Source organism: Geotrypetes seraphini, chromosome 4 (assembly GCF_902459505.1).
Source record: "Geotrypetes seraphini chromosome 4, aGeoSer1.1, whole genome shotgun sequence".
NCBI classification, from domain to species: Eukaryota; Metazoa; Chordata; class Amphibia; order Gymnophiona; family Dermophiidae; genus Geotrypetes; species Geotrypetes seraphini.
Genome location: NC_047087.1, coordinates 212564898 through 212591579, shown reverse-complemented (window position 1 = coordinate 212591579; position 26682 = coordinate 212564898). Strand labels below are relative to the sequence as shown.

The 26682-nt window shown below is 42.9% G+C and overlaps 1 protein-coding gene across 1 annotated transcript in view; it reads right to left on the bottom strand.

Moving 5' to 3' along the window:
• Nucleotides 1-26682, bottom strand: part of OGDHL (oxoglutarate dehydrogenase like) — a 297827-nt gene that overhangs the window by 67377 nt on the left and 203768 nt on the right. Inside the window, 1 exon segment of the mRNA XM_033942954.1 lies at nt 15304-15431. Coding sequence (XP_033798845.1) covers nt 15304-15431 — 128 coding nt within the window.

Below are 26682 nucleotides of genomic sequence, written 5' to 3'. Positions count from 1 at the left end.
TCACCCTACTTCTCTGAACAAAGCTTGGTCTTCCAGGTACTTTTTTTTAATGGGGCATTCTCTTACAATGGGTAAAGGTTTACAATAAATTCTCTATTTGATTCAATGCTATTTTATTAAATGTTATTATGAAATGAATTGAAAATAATTTATCACAAGAAATCCAGAAAGCTACTAGTGGTTTTGGAAAAAAATTATTGAAGATAAAATAGAAAACGAGGCCCTGAATTTGCCTAATGTTCATATGTTATTGTACGTTAATGCAATTAATACATGTTATTTAACATAGCACTCATATTGCTCCATACCATTGCTCCACCTTCCCTTGAACTGAAGAACCGGAATGAAGCCTTAGAAATGGAGGAGGTGAGAGTATCCCAGGAACAAGAGGAACTGAAGCTGGAAAACCCCTAATTTACTGAATCAGTGACCACTAAGAAAGGAAAGGTAGTGGTGGTTGGCAATTCCCTTCTAAATGGCACAGAGGCCAAGATTCAAGATGTTACAGAGTTTGCCGAGACTCAACAAGCCTACTGACTATTATTCAGTGCTGCTTATTTATGTTGGCAAAAAGAATACTGCTAGGTGCCCCTCTAAACTTATCAAAAGTGAATTTATGGCTCTGGAAGAAAAGAGCAACTGATATTCTTATCAATTCTCACCTATTGATAGTAAAGCCAAAAAAGCAAACAAAATGATAGGAATTATTAAAACAGGGATGGTTAACAAGACTAAGAATGTTATAATGCTTCTGCATTGCTCCATGGCGCAACCTCACTTGCTAATTTGTAACATCACCAAAGGCTTGCATTAACAAAAAGGTCTTTAAACTTTTAAAAAATATTTCCAAGCTTTTAACTACTCTTAAAGAGGCTGGCAAGGAATTCCAAGGCTTTGGACCTGCAATGTAAAAATATGGAGGACCTATATTCCTCTAATTTTATAGATCAAAATGAAGGAACATTAAGAAAATGTGTTGCAGATTGCAGTAGTCTAAATGGTTGGTACACATGTAAGCTATATGTCAGGGATACTCAAATGGCAGACTGTAGTCTACTGTTCATACTCCATAGCTCTTCCAAGTGGACTGTAGGGATACTTGTGCCATTGGTGATGAGGAATTATTGACAGCAAGTAAAGCAGTCTCCCATTAGCCAGCCAGGAAAGCAACTGCTCAGCAAAAGGTAGTCTTCCACATCAGCAAACATTGAAAGAGTGTCTGGAGTGCATGAGGATCAGGACCGAGGGAATAGTAGTGTTGGAATTGTACAGTGCAGCAGTAAAAAGAAAAGATATACTTACCCTGGTAAGCTCTTTTCCAGTAGATAGGTGAGACATTCTAGACAGTAGGGCAGAAGGAATCCACTCTGAATTTTTCACTCTGCCTCTATAATACTTCACTGGGAGTCAAGGCAGAAAGCGCTAGAAGACCCTCTGCAGGGTCTGAATGCACGGCATCTGGGCAAACTATGCCCTCACGGGCCACAGAGCATGTAGAATGTGGTTGTGCAACCGACCGCCATCTGTCATAAATGAAGCATGAATCCATCCAATACTTCCCTGGGGAGACCATCTATGCAGTTTTCTTGCAAAAACGAAGCTTAGAAGATGAAAAAAACAACTTCAAATCAGGAAAAATCCAAGATAGCTGCCAAAGGTGCCAATTTTGACTAAAAATAGCCTGGGAAAAATCACAGGAACCTACTAAAAAGGGCGATTAGGGGATTTTAGAGGTGAGCAGGGGTAGGGCATGCATGGAAACCTCCTAAAAACCCCTTTTAAGACCCCCCCCCCCCAAATCGCTGATTTAGGCTGTCAGCCTTTACTCATTGTGATCTGTGCCGAATGGGAAACACACTGCAGACACAGCAGAAACTGCTGACAGGGAGATCTGTTGCCTCAGAAAACTGGAAACCTGGATTCTAACTCTTCTGACTGCACCCCTGTCCTGACCACCACAGCCAAAGACTTCTACCACTCTCGGACATACCGCGCAGATGACTGGTGGAGGAACGCAGTCTGGCTCTGATCCTGGTTGCACCTCCACGGAACCACTCAGCCTGCATTCTACTCACTAACAGACGAATCTGGGGTGAGCAAGCTCTGGAGGGAACGTTCCTTGAACTCCAATCTGATGTGCAGGCTGTCCAGGGGGCTTACTACATTAGCAGGGAACCCTCCCCCCCCCCCCAGAAGCAAACTTTTTCCAATGGTCTGCAATCTCCCACAGTCAAGGATGTCTCCACATTTGACCTCCACAGCATAAGGGCGAAATCCTCCAATGAAAAATACTTAAAACCACAAAATGAAACACGAGCAGAAAAGATAAGCTCCTACAGCCTGGCCTGTAGGAATTAAGACTGGAGTCCAGAGGAGCATGCTCAATGGTAAGGTGTGAGAGGGAGAGAGTAAAAGCTTCAACTGTTTGAGGCTTCCTACAGATCCCTGGCAGGAGGAGATAAACAACCCACTGGTCCCTGAATAAAGTGAGATTCTACAAGAATAGCTACTTTACTGTAAGAATAAGCATGTTGGTTGCTCCATGATAGCTATTTGAGTGATAGGTATCAAAACTACTGGTATTAGACCACACACAATTGCCAAGAGCAATTACTACTAGCAGCCACACAAAGAATGCTTCTCACTGTTGGCATTTCTATCATTACATTGATTTTAAAATGTAAAGACTGGCATTACCATAATGCATGTGAAAATACTGACATACATAAAGCAGTGCTTCACAGTCAACTAATTCTAGACGTAGAAACCTACCATACTACTTATTTTTAATCGTCATTCAGGCTTTTAAATTATTTGTTTATCCCTCCTATACACATTTTGATTTCTTCTCTGAACAATAAGGAATTGCTTTAGAGTTATTTATTTATTCCATTTTCTATACCGTTCTCCCAGTAGAGCTCAGAATAGTTTACATGAATTTATTCAGGTACTCAAACATTTTCCCCTGTATGTCCCAGTGGACTCACAATCTATCTCATGTACCTGGGGCAATGGGGGGATTAAGTGACTTGCCTAGGGTCACAAAGATCAGTGTGGGATTGAACCCACAACCTCAGGGAGCTTTAATCACTGTGCCACCTATTGCAATACTGATAACATGTCATTCAATAGTACTGAAATATCATGTTAACTAGTGAGTATCTAGCAATTGTGAGGTTCCAGTCTGAAGGGCTCAACCCCCTGGGAATTTTTTTACTGGAGTGAATTGGTATTAATGTGTCTCACCAGACAAACTGATCATATTTGTTCACATTTTGACTGCTGTTTCTTGCCAGAGGCCATCTTGTTCCTGTCTAGATGCCTACATAGACCTGTTTGGTTTCCTTTTCAGAGCTTACTCTTCACTATTTGGTGTCATTTTGCTTTGGCTGTCTGCTTCTTGCCAGACCCTATTCATCTTGTTAGATGCTTTTTGGTCCTACACGAAAGCCTCTGCTGGATGTTGGCCTTACTCCTGCCTTGCTCCTTATCAGTGAGTGCCCAGCACTTGTGTCTCTGTTGAGGTTTCTTTGTTTACTGATTCTCTTCTTGCGTTCTGGATTCAGGAAGCAAAGACATGATGGCAAACATCACTGGAGGTCTAAAGTAAAGATGGTCTCTACTTGCAGAAGACACTGCCCTATTTGGGGGGGGGAGAGGACATGCTCCGTGGGGAACCTATCTGTAGATCTTCCCACTCCTGTGTCTCCTCTACTGAAAAATACCATCATATTAGCAATGTGCCAAATCAAAACTTAAGATATTTGGATTGTGATCCCTCCCAACTATTAATAAAAATTTTAAAAGCCATTTCCTCAATCCAAGAGAGTCACATAAAGTAATTTACAAAATTAAAAATTGCATAACTAAATGACTTTTCACATTGTCCCTCAACTCACAATCATACCCTCTTCTAACAAATATCACTATGAAATGCCAGTGAAGATCAGCAAAGCAGGACCTAAGACTGAAATACATTAAGAAGATTCAGTTTGTTTCTAGCTATCCTTACCGGTCATCTCTTCACAATGAATAAATATCATGTGATTCAACCATAGCTAGCATTTAATGTGAGCTTGGCATTTCCTACTACAAATTCAGCATTTATGAAACTCAAACAATAATACACATAACTTGCATAAATCTATGTGACCTATATGACACCACTAATGATGAATGTTTACTTACTTGGTTCTTTTGGGGGAGTTTTTTTCTTCTTTCAAAGAACCATAAAACTACAGATTAATAATTTTCCATTAGAGTTAATTGAAATGTAATGTTAGATTTCATCTACGCAGAGAAAAAAATATATCCTCCTTGATCAAGAAACGGAAGTCTCCTTGGAAACAGACAGAGCTAATTAGCTTAATGCTTTTCTGCTGATAAGTTTGGCCCTATTAAAAAAGGATCAGCATGAGAGGAAGACAGGTCAGGGGCCATTTCTGGGGGAAAGAGAAAGGGTATCAACTTCAAGCCATGATTCATCTAATTTCTGAAGGCGACCAAGTGAGAAAAAGAGATGAGGAAATCAAAGTTCTAATAAAGAAATAAAAACTAAAGCAAAAGAAGAAAATAATGAAACCTTAAGTAGCCTAATGTTTAGATCAGTGAGCTGAGAACCAGGAAAGCCCAGTTCAGATTCCACTGCCGCTACCAATGAGTCTGGGCAAATCACTTAACCCTCCATTGCCTCAGATACAAATTTAGATTTTGAGACCTTCAGGGACAGGAAAATGCCTACTGTACCTAAATATAACTCACTTTAACTACAACTGAAAAATGTGAGAGCCAAACCAAAATAAATAAATATCAACACAGCCAATATTGTAGTGTAGTGAACTTATTGGTGTGGTGAATATACGTGAACTTCAATACAACTGTCATGCCCTAACAGCCTGAATCTCTGACGTATATTCACTACAAGGAGGTATGAAGTCTCATGGGAATAGCGGAGATGTACACATAATAAGGTTTCACTATACATGAAAAGATTCTGCCACAGTCAATCAAATCTTACAATGAATATTTGTACCAGAAAAAATAATTATATATCATGCATGGTTCAGAAATTTCAACGCACTACCTTACACAGACCTGGTGGCAACATCTGGAGAAAAACTCAAAATAGAGAGGTGCTCAAAAGTACTAGGGGTAACCATAAATTCAGATCTCACCTAAACGGACCAAATTAACACAGTAGTAAAAAAAAAATTTTCTTCTGACTTAAGCAACTAAGAGCTATCAAATCTGTATTATGCCAGTTGAACTTCAGAACAATCGCACAAGCGATCCTCCTCCCCTACCTGAACTACTATAACTCCTTGTACAGTGGCATTGCAGAAAAAGATTGCAAAAGACTACAACTCCCCCAAAACACTGTGGCCAGACTAATTTTCCAACGAAGCAAATTTGAATGTGCCTCCCCACTCCTGAAATATTTACATTGGCTCCCAATAAAGAAGAGGATACAATACAAGATAGCTTGCACGGTCCACAAGGCCATCTATGGCAACAACTCCGCAGAAATCAATTGCACGTTCCTTTCTCACCACCAGACTACAACAACGGTTCAAATTAGCATTACCCCATCCTGCACAAGTACTTCAGAAGAATTTATTTATTTATTCAATTTTCTATACCATTCTCCCAGGGGAGCTCAGAACGGTTTACATGAATTTATTCAGGTACTCAAACATTTTTCCCTGTCTGTCCCGGTGGGCTCACAATCTATCTAATGTACAGCCCAGGGTCACAAGGACCCCAGGGTGCTGAGGCTGTAGCTTTAACCACTGCACCACACTCTCCTCCTCCACATTAGCATACCAGGGACCCAAGGTTTGGAACAACCTCCCACTTCACCTGCAACAAACATGCACAAACTAAATCTTCAGGAAAAGGTTAAATACTCACCTTTTCTCCTTGAACCAATAACATTAACTACACTCTACCCAACTAACCTTCAACCAGTGCTCATATCCTCTGATCGCAGAAGGACAGCGAGGTACTCCAGAGTGACTTGTGTCAGTTAGAGAAATGGGCGGATAAATGGCAGATGAAGTTTAATGTGGAAAAGTGCAAAGTAATGCATTTAGGCAATAAGAACAAGGAATACGAGTATAGAATGTCAGGTGCAATTCTGGGTAAGAGCGAACAAGAAAAGGACCTGGGTGTACTGATATATAGGATCCTGAAACCGTCTGCACAATGTGCGGCAGCGGCAAAGAAAGCAAATAGAATGTTAGGCATGATAAAGAAAGGACTCACGAATAGATCGGAGAAAGTTATAATGTCGCTTTATAGGGCAATGGTCAGACCACACTTGGAATACTGTGTCCAACATTGGTCTCCCAACCTAAAGAAGGATATAAAATTGCTGGAGAGAGTGCAGAGACGAGCAATGAAGCTAATAAATGGTATGGAGAACTTGGAATATGAGGAAGACTCAAGAAACTGGGACTGTTATCCCTTGAGAAGAGGAGACTACGAGGGGACATGATTGAAAGACTTTCAAAATACTGAATGGCATCGACAAAATAGAGCAGGAAAATAAATTATTTACATTGTCCAACGTGACACGGACAAGAGGACATGGACTGAAGCTAAAGGGGGACAAGTCCAGGAACAATGTCAGGAAGTTCTACTTCACGCAGCGAGTGGTGGACACCTGGAATGCTCTCCCAGAGGAGATTATTATGGAATCCACCATTCTAGGATTCAAAAGCAAATTAGATGCACATCTCTTTACGAGAGGCATAGAGGGATATGGGTGACTAAAACTACATCAGGTGTACACCTGACTGGGCCTCCGTGTGTGCGGATCACCGGACTCGATGGACCATGGGTCTGAACCGGAGATGGCAGTTCTTATGTTCTTAAGAAACTTATCATAAACCACATCACATCCTATTGTAAACCCAACAAATCAGTGGTCCAGCCAAAGATGGCCAGCACATTTTGTTTTTCAGCTTTAAACTCATAGTTCTTCAGGGAAAAGAACCAATTGTTAAACTTCAACAGCTTTCAGCTTGCTCACACCCCCAGTGAAAAAGCTGGAGGGTATGAGCAAGCTAAAAGCTGCCAAAGTTAGCAATTGGTTCTTTTCCCTGAAGAAGCTGTGAGTTTAAAACTGGAAAGAGAAAACACTCTGGCCACTGCTATGAGTGTAAAAGTAAGTCAAGCTTTAGTTTTATTTTTGTTTTGGTAAAAGAGGAGGTGTTTTTAGCCTATGAAATGATTTACTCTTTCCTGTCTGGAGATTTAACAATTGTATTTCTGATGGTGTTCGGGGGCTTTTCCCCTCTTTTTTACATCTATAATTATTTTTTTGGTAAAAAGGTTTGATTGTGACAGAATATTTTGTTTGTAGTAAGATTTTATTATGTGCGGATTTTGAATTAGTTTCATAGTCCTTGTATTTTGTTTCTTTCAAACACATTTTGAGGACATTAGTGAAGGTGTACTCATCCCTTCCAAGCTTCCTGCATTGTGTGGGAGATTTCCACACTCTTACTGGCAGAGAAACTCCCACTAAATCTCTTTTCAAGCCAGGATGGTAAGACTGTCATGCTTCACACAATGGAGGAGTAAAATGTATCATTAATTCTATTCTCCACTTCTCCTAGAAGACCTCTCTCCCCTCTAGAACATAAGAACAGAAGAATTGCCACTGCTGGGTCAGATCAGTGGTCCATCGTGCCCAGCAGTCCGCTCACGCGGCGGCCCTTAGGTCAAAGACCAGTGCTCTGAGTCTAGCCTTACCTGCGTACGTTCTGGTTCAGCAGGAACTTGTCTAACTTTGTCTTGAATCCCTATAACAGCTTCCGGAATAGCGTTCCAGTTTTCCACCACTCTCTGGGTGAAAAAGAACTTCCTTACATTTGTACGGAATTTAACTTTAGAGAATGCCCTCTCGTTCTCCCTACCTTGGAGAGGGTGAACAATTTGTCTTTGTCTACTAAGTCTGTTCCCTTCATTATCTTGAATGTTTCGATCATGTCCCCTCTCAGTCTCCTCTTTTCAAGGGAGAAGAGGCCCAGTTTCTCTAATCTCTCACTGTACGGCAACTCCTCCACCCCCTTAACCATTTTAGTTGCTGTTCTCTGGACCCTTTCGAGTAGTACTGTGTCCATCTTCATTTATGGCAACTCTGCCTTTACTCAAATTGTACATCACCTTGAACCTATTTAGGCATAGAGGGACTCACAAATTGTAGATTAGATTGGGATTAGTAGACTCCTGTGCCTCCTATGCCTCCTGTGCAGTGCTACCAACTTCCCCTACAGTTTACTGGCCAGCAAAGGATACTCAAACCCTGTCAGCTTCTTGAAAAGAGTTAATAGCTATGCAAAAAAAGACATATATTTTGCTTCTGCTCGCTGTCACTGTTTGAGCTCCTCACTTTACCTGGGGTTTACTGTCAGTGCAGAATGGAGGAAAACTAAGGGAGGGGAACTGAGAGAGTTTGGGGGGAGAGGAACCATACATTCATCAGTTATATATTTCTTTCTAAATAGGAAATTAATTCCTTTCAAATTTCAGTTCCAGGGAAGAGGGCAGGAAGGAAGCTAACAAAGAAGACATAAGGGGAGGCAAGGGAGCTAGGAAAGAAGACATTGGCTGTCAAGGGGAGAAGGGCTGGAAGAAATTAAAAGGGGGAAAAGGCTGAGAGGAAGAGCTGGAAACAATAGTTTTCAAAAAAAAAAAAAAAGTACCAGTTGGAGACAGTGGGAGAAGGGTATTTCTACTTTTTACATCTATTTTCTACATTTATAAACATTTTTGTGTACTTTCTACATCTGTTGGGCTAGCTGAGCATTTGGTCACCTGCTTCAGCAGGGGAGAAGCTAAGTTGGATGCTGTAATCCCCCAGCTGCACTACACGGCATGTGGCACAAGGACGCTCTAAAAGCACTATATTTGCGCAATCCTGGCAAGAATCCACATGAGGAGAGCCTAAGGACTCCATCCCAGCAGGTTTCTAGTCAAAATTTGCAGTTTTGAAGAAGCAGGGAACTTTAGAAGAAAAAAACTGTTACAAATCCAAGATGGCCACCATTACAACAATTTGTGCCAAAATCGCAATATTTTTCACACTTTCCAAACTTTAAAACCAGCAATTTTAGGATTTTTTTGGGAGGGGGAACACAGGGGAATATCCAGAAACACCCAAAACCCCACTTTTCCAACCTACCCTGATGTCTCTCACAGGCTGTCAGCCTGTGTACTCACTGTGACCTGACAGGATCTGTGCTGCAACCTGCTTTCAGCTCTCTTTCAGTAGCTGGTTGAGAAATTCACTGCCACAATGCTGGGAATGCTTTTGCAAAGCTGATCATCGGGCTGCCAGTCAGACTCCTATGTCGGACTACACCTCCACCCCTGTGGACCAATAGATCTGCAACGGTATGGGTAGAGGCGCGATGACACAGCCGGCACCCTGTGAGATGACGAGCCTCCTAAGCAAGCCTAACATCCTGCACTCAACCCCTGATTAACAGAAGGTGAGATTACCTCAGGAATGCCCCTGAGCTCCAGAGAAAACTAAACAGACTGGCTAACAGGTACCCTGTTGGCTACAGACTGAAGTCTGTGAATTCTCAAGCAGGCAGAGCTTCAAATTCGCTCCAAGCACTAAATTACCCCAAAAGGGGACAAAATTACATCAAATTAAAAATAATAAAATGGGGAGAGCAGAACAAACATTTCTGCAGGCACGCGTGCAGAAGGAAAGAACTGAAGGTGGAACTAGAGAGCCCAATGAAGTACAACAGAAGCAGAGTGAAAAATCCAGAGTGGATTCCTTCTGCAGCAGCACGAAGCTATGGAGAAATAACCCTACTGTCTAGAATGTCTCACCTATTGCACAGGAAATAACCTTTATCTTATATGCCAATATTATAGTTTCCTAAGCTATTATAAAACTGATCTCTAACCATAGAAATTGAACTAAATTGTTTTATTTCCCTATATACAGACATAAAGAACTTGGACTGATAAATTACTAGGAGTTCCATATGCTCTTGTAAGCCAAAATTTTACCTACAGGACACTTTAATTTCAAACAATTTTTATTAAATAATGCACAGCCACAATGAGGTGCAAAGGTGACTGCACTTGATACCTCATACAGGTTTCATATACATAATAATCCCAACTTTAGTAACCCCGGTTCTCATTACAGATCTCTCTGTTACTATCATCTGATCACTAATAAACTTAAACTTCCTCTGCCCTACAGTGCCTGATTTCAATATTCTACAATTCTTTAAACATTATAAGTAATCTATCCCCTAACATTCCATTAACCATCACATCAAATGCAACCCTGTGTATATAGTAACTTCTTATGATAACTCATTTAACATCAAACTACGACCCTTAGGCTGTAAATGTTGTATATAAGGCTGTCACACCAGCAAATAAGCATTCTTTCATTCCCTGGCCTCCCAACAGGTCAACTGATGCAGCTGATTGCACCAATGCCAAAAAATGAGGGATCACAGGAGATCCAATGCAGCAGAACACTTTTTTTGCTACCAAGCTCATCTTGCAACACAAAGTTCTGGCTCCTCTAGTTAATAGTCCATACGCTCCAGGTATGCCTAACAGCAAATGGGCCACTGTCCCGGAAAGATATGTCCAATAACTGCAATGTAATACATAATATGGGTCTAAAAGCATTTTATCCTGGACAAAGCCAAAAGGCAAGTCTTAAAGTATTTTCCCCAGGCCCACACTGGTTACAAATAGCTGTATGGATACTACCACTATGGTGCAATTGTTTTTATGTAAAATAAGCTTGGACACATTATTTTATAATAACATTCTCTTAACCAAGAGTTGGCTATTAATGCTGGTATACTTCTAACATTATCTTCCAAATTCTAAGTCTGCAAATTTACATGCAAATCACTTTCTCAGCTCTAGTGATACTTGTCCAGCTCCTTGGGTGGTATGATTTGAAATAAAAAAGGTATATAAACCTGATACTGTAATATCTAATCTCTTTATCATAAGGATAGCCTTACTGGGTCTGATCAATGGTCCATCAAGCCCAGTAGCCCATTCTCACAGTGGCCAATCCAGGTCCCTAGTACCTGGCCAAAACCCAAGGAGTAGCAACATTCCATGCTACCGATCCAGGGCAAGCAGTGGCTTGCCCCATGTCTTTCTCAATAACAGACTATGGACATTTCCTCCAGGAAATTATCCAAACCTTTCTTAAACCAGCTATGCTATCCTATCTTACCACAACCTCTGGCAATGTGTTCCAGAGCTTAACTATTCTCTGAGTGAAAAAATATCTCCTCCTATTGATTTTAAAAGTATTTCACTGTAACTTCATTGAGTATCCCCTAGTCCTTGTAACTTTTGACGGAGTGAAAAATTGATCCACTTGTACTCGTTATACTGCACTCAGGATTTTGTTGACTTCAATCAAATCTCCCCTCAGCCATCTCTTTTCCAAGCTGAAGAGCCCTAATCTTTTTAGTTTTTCCTCATACGAGAGGAGTTCCATCCCCTTTATCATCTTGGTCGCTCTTTTTTGAACCTTTTCTAGTGCCGCTATATCTTGAGACCAGAACTGAACACAATACACCAGATGAAGTCACATCATGGAGCGATTCAGGGGCATTATTAACATTCTTAATCTTGTTAACCGTCCCTTTTTAGATAATTCCTAGTATCCTGTATGCTTATTTGGCCGCTGCTGCACATTGGTTGGAAGGTTTCATCGTATTGTCAAATCCTTTTCTTGGGCCCTGACCCCCAAGGTGGACCCTAGCATACATTAACTGTGATTTGGGTTATTCTTCCCAATGTGCATCAATTTACATTTGTCCACATTAAATTTCATCTGCCACTTGGACACCCAGTCTTCCAATTTCCTAAGGTTTGACTGCAATTTTTCATAATGTGCATGAGTTTTAACAACTTTGAACAGTTTAGTGTCATCTGTAAATTTAATCACCTCAATCGAATTTCCAGATCATTTATAAATAAGTTAAATAGCACCGGTCCCAGTACAGATCCCTGCAGCACACCACTGTTTACTTTCCTCCACTGAGAAAAATGACCATTTAACCCTACCTTCTGTTTTCTGTCCGATAACCAATTCCTAATCCACAACTGAACTTTGCTACCTATCCCATGACTCTTTAATTTTCTCAGGAGTCTCTCATGAAGAACTTTATCAAAAGCTTTCTGAAAATCTAGATACACTATATCAACTGGCTCACCTTTATCCACATGTTTATTCACACCTTCAAAGAAGTCAAGCAAATTGGTGAGGCACGATCTCCCTCAACTGAACCCATTCTGCCTCTATCTTATCAAATCATGTTTGTCTACATGTTCCACAATTTTATTTTTTATAATTGTTTCCACCATTTTGCCTGGCACTGAAGTCAGGCTTACCGATCTATAATTTCCCGGATCTCCCCTGGAACCCTTTTTAAAAATCGGTGTAATATTGGCTACCCTCCAATCTTCAGGTATTATAGACAATTTTATTGACAGTTTACAGATCACTAACAGCAGGTCAGCAATTTCATGTTTGAGTTCTTTAAGTATACCATCCAGTCCAGGTGATTTGTCACTTTTTAACTTGTCAATTTGGCTTTGTACATCTTCCAGATTTACCAAGATTTCTTTCAGTTCCTCCACATCATCACCCTTGAAAACCATTCCAGTTCAGGTAGATCTCTTACAACTTCTTCTGTAATGAACGAAGAAAAGAATTCATTCAGTCTCTCTGCTAGGCCTTATCCTCCTTGACCACCCCTTTTGCTCCTTGATCATCCAGTGGTCCCATGGATTCCCTCACAGGTTTTAGGTGTCTGATGTACCTACAACAATTGTTATGAGTTTTGCCTCTTTTGCAAGTTTCTCTTCATATTCTTTCTTAGCTTTCTTTATCAATGCTTTGCATCTAACTTGCCAGTGCTTGTCTCTTCTTATTTTCTTCATTTGGATCCTTTTTCCATTCTTTAAAGGATGTTTTTTTTTTGGCTTTGCCTCTTTCACTTCACCTTTTAACCATGCCAGCTCTCGTTTCCTCTTTTTTCTACCTTTGCTGATACTCAGAATATATCTGGTCTGGACTTCCACAATGGTATTTTTAAATAACATCCACACCTAGCTTACAGTCCTAAACTTTTCAACTAATCCTTTTAGCTTCTTTTTAACTATTTTCTTCATTTCCTCATAGTCGCCCTTTCAAAAATTAAATGCCTCTACAGAAGATTCCTTTTGCAATGTCACTTCTGGTAGCTCAAATTTGATCACGTTATGATCACTGTTTCTCAGCGGAACCTACGCAGTTAACACCTGTTCTATGCCTTGCATTCCACTAAGGACCAAATATAAAATAGCTCCCCCTATCAGTTCCCAGACCAGTTGTTCCAAGAAGCAGTCATTTATGAGGTCTAGGAATTTTACCTACCTAGCACTCCCCGATGTAACATTTAACCAGTCAATGTTGGGGGTAAATGAAATCATTTACACTTATTCAAGAAATGTGCTGACACTAGCTTGGGAAGTCTGAATTTCAACAGATGCTGTCAACTCTGCTAAACTCACTTGGCATAAGCCCTTAATAACAGTAAGAAGGGACAAAACCTGAAATCACCCATTATTATACTGTTGCCCAATTCTCCAGCTTTCCTAATCTCTGAAAACATTTCTTCATCTGTCTGCTCATTTTTTCCCATGGGACAATAGTATAACCCTACCTTTATATTCCTTCCCTTCAGACATGGAATTTCTACCATAAGGATTCCATACTGCTATCTATGTCATGCAAAATGTTTATTTGATTCAATTCCCTCTTTAACATATAGCGCAACCCTACAATTTGATGTACTCTATCTTGTACCCAGGTAATACAGTGTCCCATTGACTGTCCTTATTCTACCAGGTCTCTGAGAGGCTTATTATATCTAACTCATCATTCAGTGCTATATACTCTAACTATCCTATTTTATTTTTGGGGCTTCTAGCATTTGTGAACAGACACTTCAAATTGTGTTTTTTCCTTGTAACTACACGCTGCTGAGAAGACAGGGAAAACCCTCTTGGTTTTCTTTCACCATTATTGAAACCTCTCTACTAGGATTCGAATTCTCCAGCCTTAACCCAATCAAGCATATTTAGGTTCACCTCGAACAACATGTTCGATGACTGGATCCACCACCTCACATTCATCAGTAACTGTTGCACTCACTGCAGCCTGCATGGCTCCAGATACCTCTATCAACCACCCAGGATCTTACTGAGTCACTCCCAAGGCGTCTGGCTGCCATCCGTGTTGCCAGAGGCAGTTATTCTGGATATTAGAAAGTGGTCATAATAATGTGACTTGACCATGTATATGCAGTTTGAGATCCCTAAAGAAAGAAGTGTTCACCACTCTGGCAAGGCTGCCAGCAAGTACATTTTTTTCCCATCACCGAACTTCCCCCTTCACAGATGTGCCCTCCCCACCCTCCAATCAAATCCTCTTCTCACACCCACCACAATCACATTCCACTTTTCTCCCCCCCCCCCAACCCCATCCATTCACCTTACCCACACACTCATAATGCAAAACTTCACCACACAAGGCACTCTCATGTCTCTCAGCACTGTTCAGTATGATTCCATCTGCAAAATTTAGCACTTCAAAACTTCCCATAGTCAATCTGTTAATCATATCATGTCTGTGGCATCTTCTTTATTCTCTGGCTTCAAGCCCTGAGTTCACTCTACACTCTCTGCCACTTTGCTGTTGCTAAGTCCAGTTCCCAATCCCTCTGCTGTGCTTAGGTTTCCTCAGGGAGATTCAGCAACATAGTCAACCTCCTCCAAGAGGAATTGAGGGTTAGGGCTACTGTCCAAATCCAGATCCCAGGCAATACGAGATGCCGCCGCTGCCAGCACAGCAGCTTCAAATTGTCTTTTCTGTCCTATTATATTTGGCATTATTTTCATTTTCTTTTAAACTAGATTGCAAACCACTTAGAAGACTTTCCAAATGAGCAACATAGTAACATTTTAAATAAACTTGAAACTATTGATTTTGTATATTTTCCTTCTGCATTTTTCCTTTTGTTATGTATTTAATATATGTTAAATTTATAAAGAACAAAAAAGAAAATAGCTGGATATTTCAGCCTGTAAATAGCACCTTGAAAATTGTTCCTTTACTTTTAAGAAACCAAAACAAAAATTTGAGTAAATTATTTATTATAAGCTCTGTCTCAAACCATGTGCTGAGTTGCATAATTAAAATTGGAAATGTTCCAGAAATAATCTAGTACCTACCTAAAACTCCATACTCTGACAGGGAGCTGTTACACACAGTGTAAGGAGCTTGGTTTGGCCAAAGATGGTTCATAGGAACACAGGTTCTTCTATCAACTTCTTGGTCATGAAGCACATGATGACGATGACTATAAACATAAGAAGAAATCTTGATAATATTCATCTTGAAACAAATGGAAAGGATCCATCAATTTGGCATTATTCATATTTAAATTATTCTCATAATGTGCATCCCAGTGCACTATTGTATTTTTTTTATTGTATTTTTATTATATTTGTAATTTGTGTAAACTGATTTGATGTCTTTTTAAGCCATTTTGTAAATAAATAAATAAAAATAATCAGCAGTAAACTAAATCAATTCAACATCCACAAAGAAGACTCGTTTTCTTAATTTCTGTTTATTACAAATACATAAACAAAATTATTTATTGTAGCTAATTAAAGGGTTGTTTGTTTTTTTTTTTACTAAAAGGCAGTAGAGGTCAGGCTGGTGAGATAAATGCTCCTATGCTCATAGTTATTCTATGAGCATCGCAGCATTTAACTTGCTGGCTCGCAGTAGAAATCTCTAATGCTGTTTAGTAAAACCCAGCATGAATAAATAAATTTAGGCCCTCTTTTACAAAGGCGCGCTATAGGGCTCATAATTGAAAGAGAAAAACATCCAGAAACCGGCCTAAGTCGGCACTTGGACAATCATAAACAAAAGACGTCCAAGTGCCGATAATCAAACCGGGTTTTGGACGTATTTCTAAATGACCTAGGCCTTCATAGTGCCACTGAATGACCATAGTTAAACGGGGTGTTTCAGGAGGAGGTTTGAGGGCGGGATTTGGGCAGGACGTGGGCAAGCTCAGACTTAGTCGTAATGCATGTATAACCGAAAGTTATACAGCACAGGATCTACGGAACTTGGATGTTGTGACTTAGACCATTTAAAACATGGTCTATGTCACAAAAACCCACATAAAGTCACCAGATATGCACTGCAGACACATAATACAGACCCCCACACACTACCCACTACCCCAGTGATCACTGACCCCCCCCCCCCACCCCATAAAAATCGTAATCACACCTTTACAATTCAGCCTCCAGACCATCATCACCTGGCAGCCTGGCATAGGAAAGCCTAGTTGTCCTGCACAGAGGCATCTTAAGCCATCTTGGGGTGGGTTAGGGACCCATGAAGAGGAGGCCCCATGTCCATAAGCCCCTGTAATCCCTGCATTGATAATGAAACATGTGCACTCCCCTATACACCCCCAAATCCCTTTTATACTGGCATATAAGTGGCTGCTGCAGCCATAAGGGCTATTAGGGTGGTAGATAGGTGGGTCTAGGGGATTCTGGAGGTGGTTTGGGGGGCTCACCATGAACTGTAGTGAAATGATGACATGGCACCCTTTTTGTGAAGTTCACAGCAGTGCCCTGTAAGGTATCCCACTATTTATGTGCCATGTCTTTGCAGACCCCTCCCACGTCCAACAGGGCTTGTTCTAGGCGTTTTTGACTTGGACGAAAATTTGGATGAAAATGTGGTATAAAGATGGACGATTTAGCGACTTGGATGGTCAGATCGGCAGGATGTATACTTAGATGATTTTTGAAAGGGAAAAAACTTGGATGTATTTTTCGAAAATGTGGACTTGCGACTTAGACGAAAACAAACTTAGACGTTCCTTTCGATTATGTCCCTCCACACATTTTAGCATGGAATTAGCGTGCGCTACATCAACGCATGCACTAATCACTAACGAATCTCTAGGATAGCATGCACACGTTAGCGTTTAGCGCACGCTAATATGTAGCTTAGCGCACCTTTGTAAAAGAGGGGGGTTAGTGTGGCTAATTAATACCAGAAGTGCTGCACTGGTTCTAGTTCAATACATGTAGGATGAGACTCTTTGTAGCTACTTCAGTTGAATAACTGATGACTGGATAGAATTAAACTGACAAAGGCGTCCTTTTACAAAACGACGGCAGTGGCTGATGCTGCAGTAATTGCTCAGACATCCATAGGGATTTAATGGGTGTTGGAGCACTGGCCACACAGCAGATGCTACCCCAGCTTTGTGAAATGGAGGGTGGGGGGGTGTGGAAATGAATGGATACAGACTGAGTGATTGTAAAGAAGGATGGCTGAGGGTAACTTAATAGATGGATGTCAATTGTGCATAATAAAAGAATGATATGAATTCCAGGGATGGAGAGGGAGAGAGGCTATAAATTGGCTTGCTTTCTCAGCCATGATGGAGATTTTTTTCCTTCCTAAGATGAAGAGGTACAAAAAATTACCAATAAGGACTAGGATCTAGGGCAGTAGTCGCCAATCTTTTTTATGTACAGGGCCATAGTGTACACGAGAAAGCTCTGAGAGCCACCAAAACATTTCAAGCTTTACATATACTGCAAACAGTGGCATAGTAGGGGGCGGCGGGTCACTTCAGGTGCCAACTGGTGGGGCACCAACACCTCTCTGCCCTCCCACGCTACGCTCGTGCCCTCCATTCCTTGCCCCATGTACCTCTTTAAATCTCCGCCAGTGCGAGTAACTACTCTGGCCTGCTGCTCACTCCAGCCTAGCTCCCTCTGAAATCATTTCTGGGTTATGGGGCCAGGAAGTGTCATCAGAGGGAAAGCCTATGCTGATGTGAGCAGCAGGCCGGAGAAGCTGCTTGCACTGGCGAAGATTTAAAAAGGTATGGGTGTAGGAAGGGAGGGCACGAGTGTGGTCTGGGGGGCATGGAAGGAGTGGAGAGTGGAGAAGGAGTAGGAGGGGCAAAGAGGAGGTCCGGGGGGGGTGGGGGTGCGCTACCGCCTGAGCGCCTCCTACCTTCGCTACGTCCCTGACTGCAAACTTAGTAAATCACCTTGACCTACATGTTCAGACTGGGTATTAAAGATTAAAAATTAATACTAATATTAATTCTACAACACTTCAGGGATAATATATTCTAAAAAGTCATTTTATTTGAATTGTCAAGAGTAGCAAATTCCATAAATGAGCCACCTGAGTAACACACTAAAGAGATTGCTTGCAGTTACTATAAAGAAAGGGAAGGGATTGGGACTTGTATACCGCCTTTTTGTAGTTTTACAACCACACTCAAAGTGGTTTACATACAGGTACTTCAAGCATTTTCCTTATCTGTCCCGATGGGCTCACAATGTACCTGGGGTAGTGGAGAATTAAATGACTTGCCTAGGATCACAAAGAGCAGTGTGGGATTTGAACCCACAACCTCAGGGTGCCACACTCTCCGATATCAAGCAGGCAAGATTGAAATTAATGCATTTATAGGATTTGAAGAGCATTTCAGCCAACCTGTTTCAGAGCCACAAGGAAGAACTTTGTCTAGGGAGAAGGGTTATATGTTAGGTAAGAAGTCAGAAAGGTTTCAGAGAGACTAGAGGTAGGGTTCCCAGATTTCCTCTTTAAAAAAATAATAAAAAAGAGGACACCTGGCCCTGTCCTGTTCTGCCCCCAGCTCTGCCCCGTTCCACCCCCAGCTCCTCCCCCATCCAAACCTCCCGTGTCCTTCCCCGAGATCTGACAGGCCTCTGCGCATGCACATACATCAACATGATGTTGTCACACATATGTGTGAGCACTTATGATGTCATCACATCAATGTCTGTGCATGCGCAGAGGGCCTCTGGACATGGCCCTGAGCTTGGGGACTTCCAAAACCCAAACTGTCGGGTTTTGGAAATCCCTCCAGACACCCGGACAGTCTTCTAAAAAGGAGGAGATGTCTGGGTTTTCCCAGACATCTGGTAACCCTAACTAGAGGGAATAAGTCACATGCAACATTTAACTATTAAGAATAAAGATTACATCCATCAGGGGTGTCCAACCTGAGGCCCCGTGAAGCATTTTGTGCGGTCCCGGTCAAGGGCGATGCAGTGTTTTCTTCTGCTGCCCCCGGGTGTTTACCTAATTGCCAGCTCCCTCCTCTGCCTTGCTGCAGTGTTGCGCGGCCCCAGAAACATTTTTTCGGCCAAGGGAAGCCAAAAGGTTGGACACCCCTGGATTACATGAACCTAGGAGGAAGCTGCTGCTTGCTTAGCTTACAGGCTCTCAGAACAATACTGAACATAATGTAAACATGCATACACTAGCTGTAGAGGCTTCCTTCCACGCTACCTGCAATTCCGACAAAATTTTTGTAAATCCGGGTTCAGACCGGATCCTAATGTAATGGATGTAAACCGCCTAGAACTCTTTGGGTATGGCGGGATATAAGAACATAATAATAATAATAATAATAATAATAACAATATTAAATAACAACAGCATAACATTCTAATAGAAGACTCTGGTTGTAAATGGAAACACAGAGATCCAGATGGAATGGGATTCCTCTGGTGGACATTAACAATCAAGACATGATAACTGCTGCACACTATAATTTTCTATGGCAATATGGCTTTTCAAGGTACCAGAACAGTTGAAAACACAGAACTGCAAGAGCAATAATGTGTTTAGCATTGGCTTTTTCTTGTTTATTAATGCTCTTGCAAATTAAGGACCCTGGAGCCTTCAACTCTGTCAGAGTATTAACAGCATGGAATTTCTCCTATGAGTCATTAATTTAAACAAATGAAAATAAAGACCAGCTTGGCTGCCTGCTGATTATGCTGATGTATTTAAGCATTCTGTTTCAACGAAAAATCCCAGGGTTAACTCTGGCAGCCCAGGAATGTGAATGTCTCTATTCAAAGTGTAATCTTTCCCACCTGGGACTATTTAGCAGATAGTTGCTTACTTTCAACACTAATCTAACCTACTAAATGCTTCTAAAGGGCTAACCAAAGCTTGAGCCAATAGCTTCCCCCCAACCACCTCCTTTTACAGCCCTCAACAGCTTCATTAATCAGCATTAAAACAGTACCAAGGCATATTATCAAAACAGAGATAACTGAAGCAATTACTGTACTCCATTAACTCCCTGAGTAACGAGTAAGATTAACTGACTGAATCATACCAATATGTTTATATCTCCACAAGCACTAAGGCAATGTGAACCATTATACCAATAATAGCTATTACAGTATATAGTAAATATTATATGTGATTTACAACTGCCAAAGTTTGATACATTAAACATTAGATTTCTCTGCTCCTCCCTCTATTGTAATATAGCTTACAGAAGCAGCCTTTGTAAATCTAAGTAAAATTAATTCATATCAGAGTTAAGGAAAGATGGCATTTTAAAGGGCTAGTAGCTGTTTCATAAGTTACTTTGGTGCGAAGGGTCTCCGTTGGCAGGAAGGAGTAGGCATCCCTCCTGCCAATTTTTCCTCACTTGGGGGGTCAATAAGGCAGGAGGGAGTGAGCATCCCTCCTGACGATTTTCGCTGGTGCGGTTTGGGGGGGGGGGGGGTCGGTCCCCGGTGCTGTTGTCAGCAAAACGTCAGGGAGGGCGGTCATTGATGGGAGGGAACAATTTTCTTTTCTTTTTTAACTAGTATTTTAGCCCATTACATTAACGGGTATTAGAATATTTGTCTGTCTGTCTTTATTTCTGTCTCTCTCTCCCTCCCACTGTCTTTCTTTCTGTCTGTCTCTGTCCCTGGCCCCCTTTGTCTGTCTGTCTTTCTGTATAACTCCCTACCCCTGTGTCTTTCTTCTTTTCTTTCTGTCTCCCTTCCTCCCACTGTCTGTCTGTCTGTCTTTCTATCTATCTGTCTCTCTCCCTGCCTCCTATGAAGCAGCATTTCTCTCCCACCACTTCCCTATGCAGCAGCCAAAGCAGCATTCCCTCCCCCCACACCACTTCCCTGTGCAGCAGTAGTAGCGTTTCCTCTACCCCCCTTCCTGCGGTCTGTCCGGCTCCCTTAGTCCCTTACGCCCCCCCCCCTTCCCTTCCCGCGGTCTACGAACCTGTCGATTCCAACAGCATGTGCAGCAGTCTTCACACGCTGCTTCGGGTCCTTCTACTGCCCTGATTTTCTCTGGCACGTCCTGATGACATCATCAGAGATGTGGCAGAGCAAAGGACTCGGGTCCTGGGCGGTGGGGTTAGCGCAAGAGCCAGGGCGTAAAGTTGCTGGGCTCCTCGGGTCTGTCGCGGAGGCCAGGCCGGCTCTGTTTCTAGGTTCGTCCCGGGGAGAGGTGGGGGGCAGGAGGCGCTCTTTGTGCCCCAGCCCTTCAGAGGGTGCGTGTGAGTAGCCGGGAGGCCTAGGCGGTGACAGGGGCTGCGGCGGCCATCTCCGAGTGACACCAACTCTCGCTTCTCCTTTTCTGTCACTCCTGGACCGCTGCTCCGTGCTCTCTGACGACTATGGTACACTTTTATTTTCCCCCTCTGTGGCTGCCTCTAAATGTCCCGACGCCGAACGCGCCTGTCGCGTCTCTAGCGCACCTTCGGATATGTAGTAAGCGCGCATGTGCACTCTTGCCGGCACATCCCAAAAGATCAGATCTCAGGGAACATGCGGTGAGAGTGCGCATGCGCGCTTAGCATTTTATTATTATAGATGGGGCAGATATTGTGCGTGTGTAACACACACACACACACAGGATCTGTGCTCATTAAAAAAAAAAAGATTTTCTGCCTTGAACAGCTGAGTGGCAGAAGGCATTCCCCTGCCTCTCAGCTATTTGGTCTTCCCCTGCCGGCTCTGCGCATGTGTGAGAGACGGGGATTATGACAAACCTCTGTGTGAATCATTTGCAAGTAAAATTTTTAGTGCATCAATAGCTTTTTTAGACTCGGCTAAAAATCAGATCAGAGCAGACCCATGCGGTCTTACTGATACTGTTTATTGTATCTAGCTCTCAGTGAGGTGATGCAATGTTACCAGTGATCTCTCAGTATGATGTAGCTCGCAAGATCTTCTGAGAGTAGGGCACCTCCTCAATGGATCTTTTTTGCCACTCATTTCAACAAAGTCCTTCAGATCTCTTCCAGGCTCAGATTGCTTGGCAGACTAGCATTGGATGCCTTTCTTCTACATTGCATGGTGGATCTTCTGTTGGCATATCCTCCATACCTCTCATAGAGAAGGCTTTTTTTGAAACTCAAGTAAGATTGGGGAACCATGATCCTGACTGCCCACACTGACTGAGACAGATCTGGTTCCTATTTCTATCATCTGGAAATACATACATGTTTGAGCCTGAAAGTAGGCTAATTGAAATCTGAGAGGAAGGCTTTCAAGACTCATATGCCTTTCTACTAGAAAGAAGATTATCGAGGTAAGAACCTCATCTTCCCTTCTGGTGCAAAAGGCATATGAGTCTTGGTGGGATGTACCAAAGCAGTTCACTGAATCTAGGGTGGGACAGATGTGTCTGTTGTGGGCAAAGAGGACTCAAAAGTGGGGTCCTTTCATGCTGCCACCTTCATTCTGTAGAAGTTCATGAAAGTATGAAGGATGGACCATGTAGTCTCCCTACAAATTTCCTTGGGTAACAATGTCAGGGACTCCAACCATGAAGAAGCCGCACTCCTCATAGAGTGTGCTCTCAAAGCGATTGGTGATAGTTTACCACATCCAATATATGCTGAAGAAATACCTGCACAAATCTATCTAACATTAGAAGCCTTAGAGGCTGTCATTCCCAGGCAGCTAGAGCTTAGCACAAAACGATAATCATGGAGGTGAAAATCATTTTCACTATTGGCTAATGGAGAAGAACTCTCCTAACGTCCAACAATGCCAAAACATCATCTTCTCTTTATCTTTTATGCTTTTTTATTACACAAACCCATGGAAAAGAACGCAGGCAGTCGGACTTCATGACTTATGTGAAAGTCTGAGACTACTTTGGAAGAAGGAAGGAACCGTGCAGAGGGAGACCCCTGCCTCCATAAACCTAAGGAAAGGCTCTCTGCACAACAGAGCTTGTATTTCAGATACTCTTTTTGCTGGAGCAATAGCAACTAGAAAATTCATCTTAATGATAAGATCCATCAAAGACACTTCTTGCAAGGGCTCATATGGAGCCTTACTGAGGGCCTACAAAACCAAGTTAAGATTCCTCATCAGGAACAGCTTTTGCAGAGAAGGATATAGCCGCAATGCTCCTTTCAAAAATCTGGCGACAACTGGATAATTTCTACTCAAGCCCAAAAACACGAGAATCTTGCCACTTGTACTTCAAGGGAGCCAACGGCCAAACCACTCTTGAGACCATCCTGGAGAAACGCTAGGACCACTGACATCGGAGCCTTCATCAGTTGCCAAAGACTCATGGCTTGTGACCTCTGTCTGAGATTGTATCCTCCAAGATTAAGGATTCAAACAAAGGTTTTAAGGGCATTGACTCTGAACTCCATTCCTCCTAGTCCTTAACCGATTGGACTTCTGTGTCCTGCATACGATTCTTAGATGGAAGAACCACACTTTGAGAGGGGGTAATCACCAGAATGAGCCCAGATGGTGCCTGCAGTGCCCAATAATTTAAATAGGCTACTGTGATCATGTGATCAGGCCAAGTGGTCAACTCCCATCTCACATCTGTCCCCAGGCACCTTTGTTCTTTTATTCAGGCTCTGTTGGAAAAAATGCAACACAAACACTGTTAAACAACACATCAACACTATAGTTACTCTTAAAACATGTGACCAGGTCCCTCCAGGCTCCTTCTGGTCATCTTCAGGCCTACCCTGGACTCCACGGTCTTCTGGTCCTCTCCCAACCCTTCATTGGCCCTTCAGGTTTTCCATCAGCTTCCAGTGCCATTACCGGTATCTCCACTGGTCCCTCTGCCGGTTGCTCAGACCTTTGGCTAATGCTCACCAGGGTCTATCAGGCTGCTTCCCTGAGCTCCTCTGGCAGCTTCCGGTGCCATTACCAGTCTCTATGCCAGTTGCCACTAGCTAGGCCGGTCTTTCTGCCAGTTGCTTACCAGACCTCTTCAGCTTTGGACCTTGACTCTTCTGGCTCTTCTTGTGGGGCCACTGCCGGTCCCTTCGCTCCCTGGACTCTTGGGTCTCCACAGGTCCTGAACACTTTGCCTTTCTCACCGTCGTACGTCAAACCTGACCCCTTCTCTAGATTCCAGGCTCTATGGACCCTCTGGCTACTCCTTCTTCCAGGCTTTCCATTCATTCAGGCATCTTTTCCTGGACGCAGGGACTGAGGACTCTTCATCCCTCAGTAGTCTGATCAAAAAACACATGCCCTGAGGACTCTTCCAATCTCCCAGCCAGTCTCTCTTTGAGGGCTCTTCCTGGGACTTACTTACTGTCCCTCAGCCGTTCTCTGTGAGGACAGCCCCATCTCTCATTCCCCTGATCTTCCTAAGGATTTCTTCCAGCTCATCAGCCGCTCTCTGTGAGGACTCTTCAGTCACTCACTCCCCTGATCTCTCACACCACCACTGGGCCCTCTGCCATTCGTCAACCCTGGGGTACCCTCTTGGTCACCCCCAAGATCTAACAGGCTTACCAAGGGTTAGGCCAGAGGCCAACATTCCTCCTCTCGAGGGTTGCCTAGCTCCAGAAAGAGCATCTGATTTTCCCAGCTCTTTCCACTAGAAGTAGGACACCATTCTCACAGGGTGAGTGGACGGCTCCCAGCAGCCTTTGCAGGATGTTATGAAGATTAGCTCCTTCTTCCTACTGCTCAGGCTCCCTCCGCTGGTCAGTAATAGGAACTCCACCTTGTCACAACTGCAAACAAACTCACAAAATCTGGAGTAAACCCCTAAATAGAGAGCCCCAAGGACTCCTGAAGGAATTTACCTTATCTCCTTATGGGCCCAGAGAAGTCTGTGCATCTGCATTTTGCAAAATCCACCAAGTCGCTACCTTAGGGCTCCAGGGGGGATTTTGATCCCAAACTTGACACAGAAGGATTGCGAAGACCTGCAACGTGACATAAACAAGATCAAGAAATGGGCCGCGACATGGCAAATGAGGTTTAACGTGGATAAGTGTAAGGTGATGCATGTCGGTAACAAAAATCTTATACACGAATACAGAATGTCCGGTACAGTACTCGGAGAGACCCCTCAGGAAAGAGACTGGTTGATAAGTCAATGAAGCTGCCCGAGCAATGCACGACGGTGGCGAAAAGGGCGAACAGAATGCTAGGAATGATTAAGAAGGGGATCACAAACAGATCGGAGAAGGTTATCATGCCGCTGTACCAGGCCATGGTACGCCCCCACCTGGAATACTGCATCCAGCACTGGTCGCTGTACATGAAGAAGGACATAGTACTACTCGAAAGGGTCCAGAGAAGAGTGACTAAAATGGTTAAGGGGCTGGAGGAGTTGCCTTACAGTGAGAGATTAGAGAAACTGGGCCTCTTCTCCCTTAAAAAGAGGAGATTGAGAGGGGATATGATCGAAACATTTAAGATAATGAAAGGAAAAGGCTTAGTAGATAAAGGCAGGTTGTTCACCCTCTCCAAAGTAGAGAGGATGAGAGGGCACTCTCTAAAGTTAAAAGGGGATAGATTCCTTACAAACGTAAGAACATAAGAAGTTGCCTCCACTGGGTCAGACCAGAGGTCCATCCCGCCCAGCGGTCCGCTCCCGCGGTGGCCCATCAGGTCTGCGACCTGTGAAGTGGTTTCTGACCACTTCTATAACCTACCTCAAGTTCTATCTATACCCCTCTATCCCCTTATCCTCCAGGAACCTATCCAAACCTACCTTGAACCCCTGTACAGAGTTCTGGCTTATCACCTCCTCCGGAAGCTTGTTCCATGTGTCCACCACCCTCTGGGTAAAAAAGAACTTCCTAGCATTTGTTCTAAACCTGTCCCTTTTCAACTTCTCCGAGTGACCCCTAGTGCTTGTGGCTCCCCACAGTTTGAAGAATCTGTCCTTGTTCACTTTCTCTATGCCCTTTAGGATTTTGAAGGTTTCTATCATGTCCCCTCTAAGTCTCCTCTTCTCCAGGGAGAACAGCCCCAGCATTTTTAACCTGTCAGCGTATGAAAAATTTTCCATACCTTTTATCAGTTTAGTCGCCCTCCTCTGCACTCCCTCGAGTACCGCCATGTCCCTCTTGAGGTACGGCGACCAGTATTGAACACAGTACTCCAGGTGCGGGCGCACCATTGCGCCATACAGCGGCATGATGACTTCCTTCATCCTGGTTGTGATACCCTTTTTGATGATGCCCAGCATTCTGTTTGCTTTCTTTGAGGCTGTCGCACACTGCGCCGATGGTTTCAGTGATGTGTCGACCATCACCCCCAGGTCCCTTTCAAGGTTACTCACCCCTAGCAGTGTTCCCCCCATTTTGTAGCTGAACATCGGGTTCTTTTTCCCTACATGCATGACTTTGCATTTCTCTACGTTAAAACTCATTTGCCACTTTTTTGCCCAGTCTTCCAGTCTCGTTAGGTCCCTTTGCAGGGCTTCACAGTCTTCCGTGTTTCTAACCCTGCTGCAGGGTTTGGTGT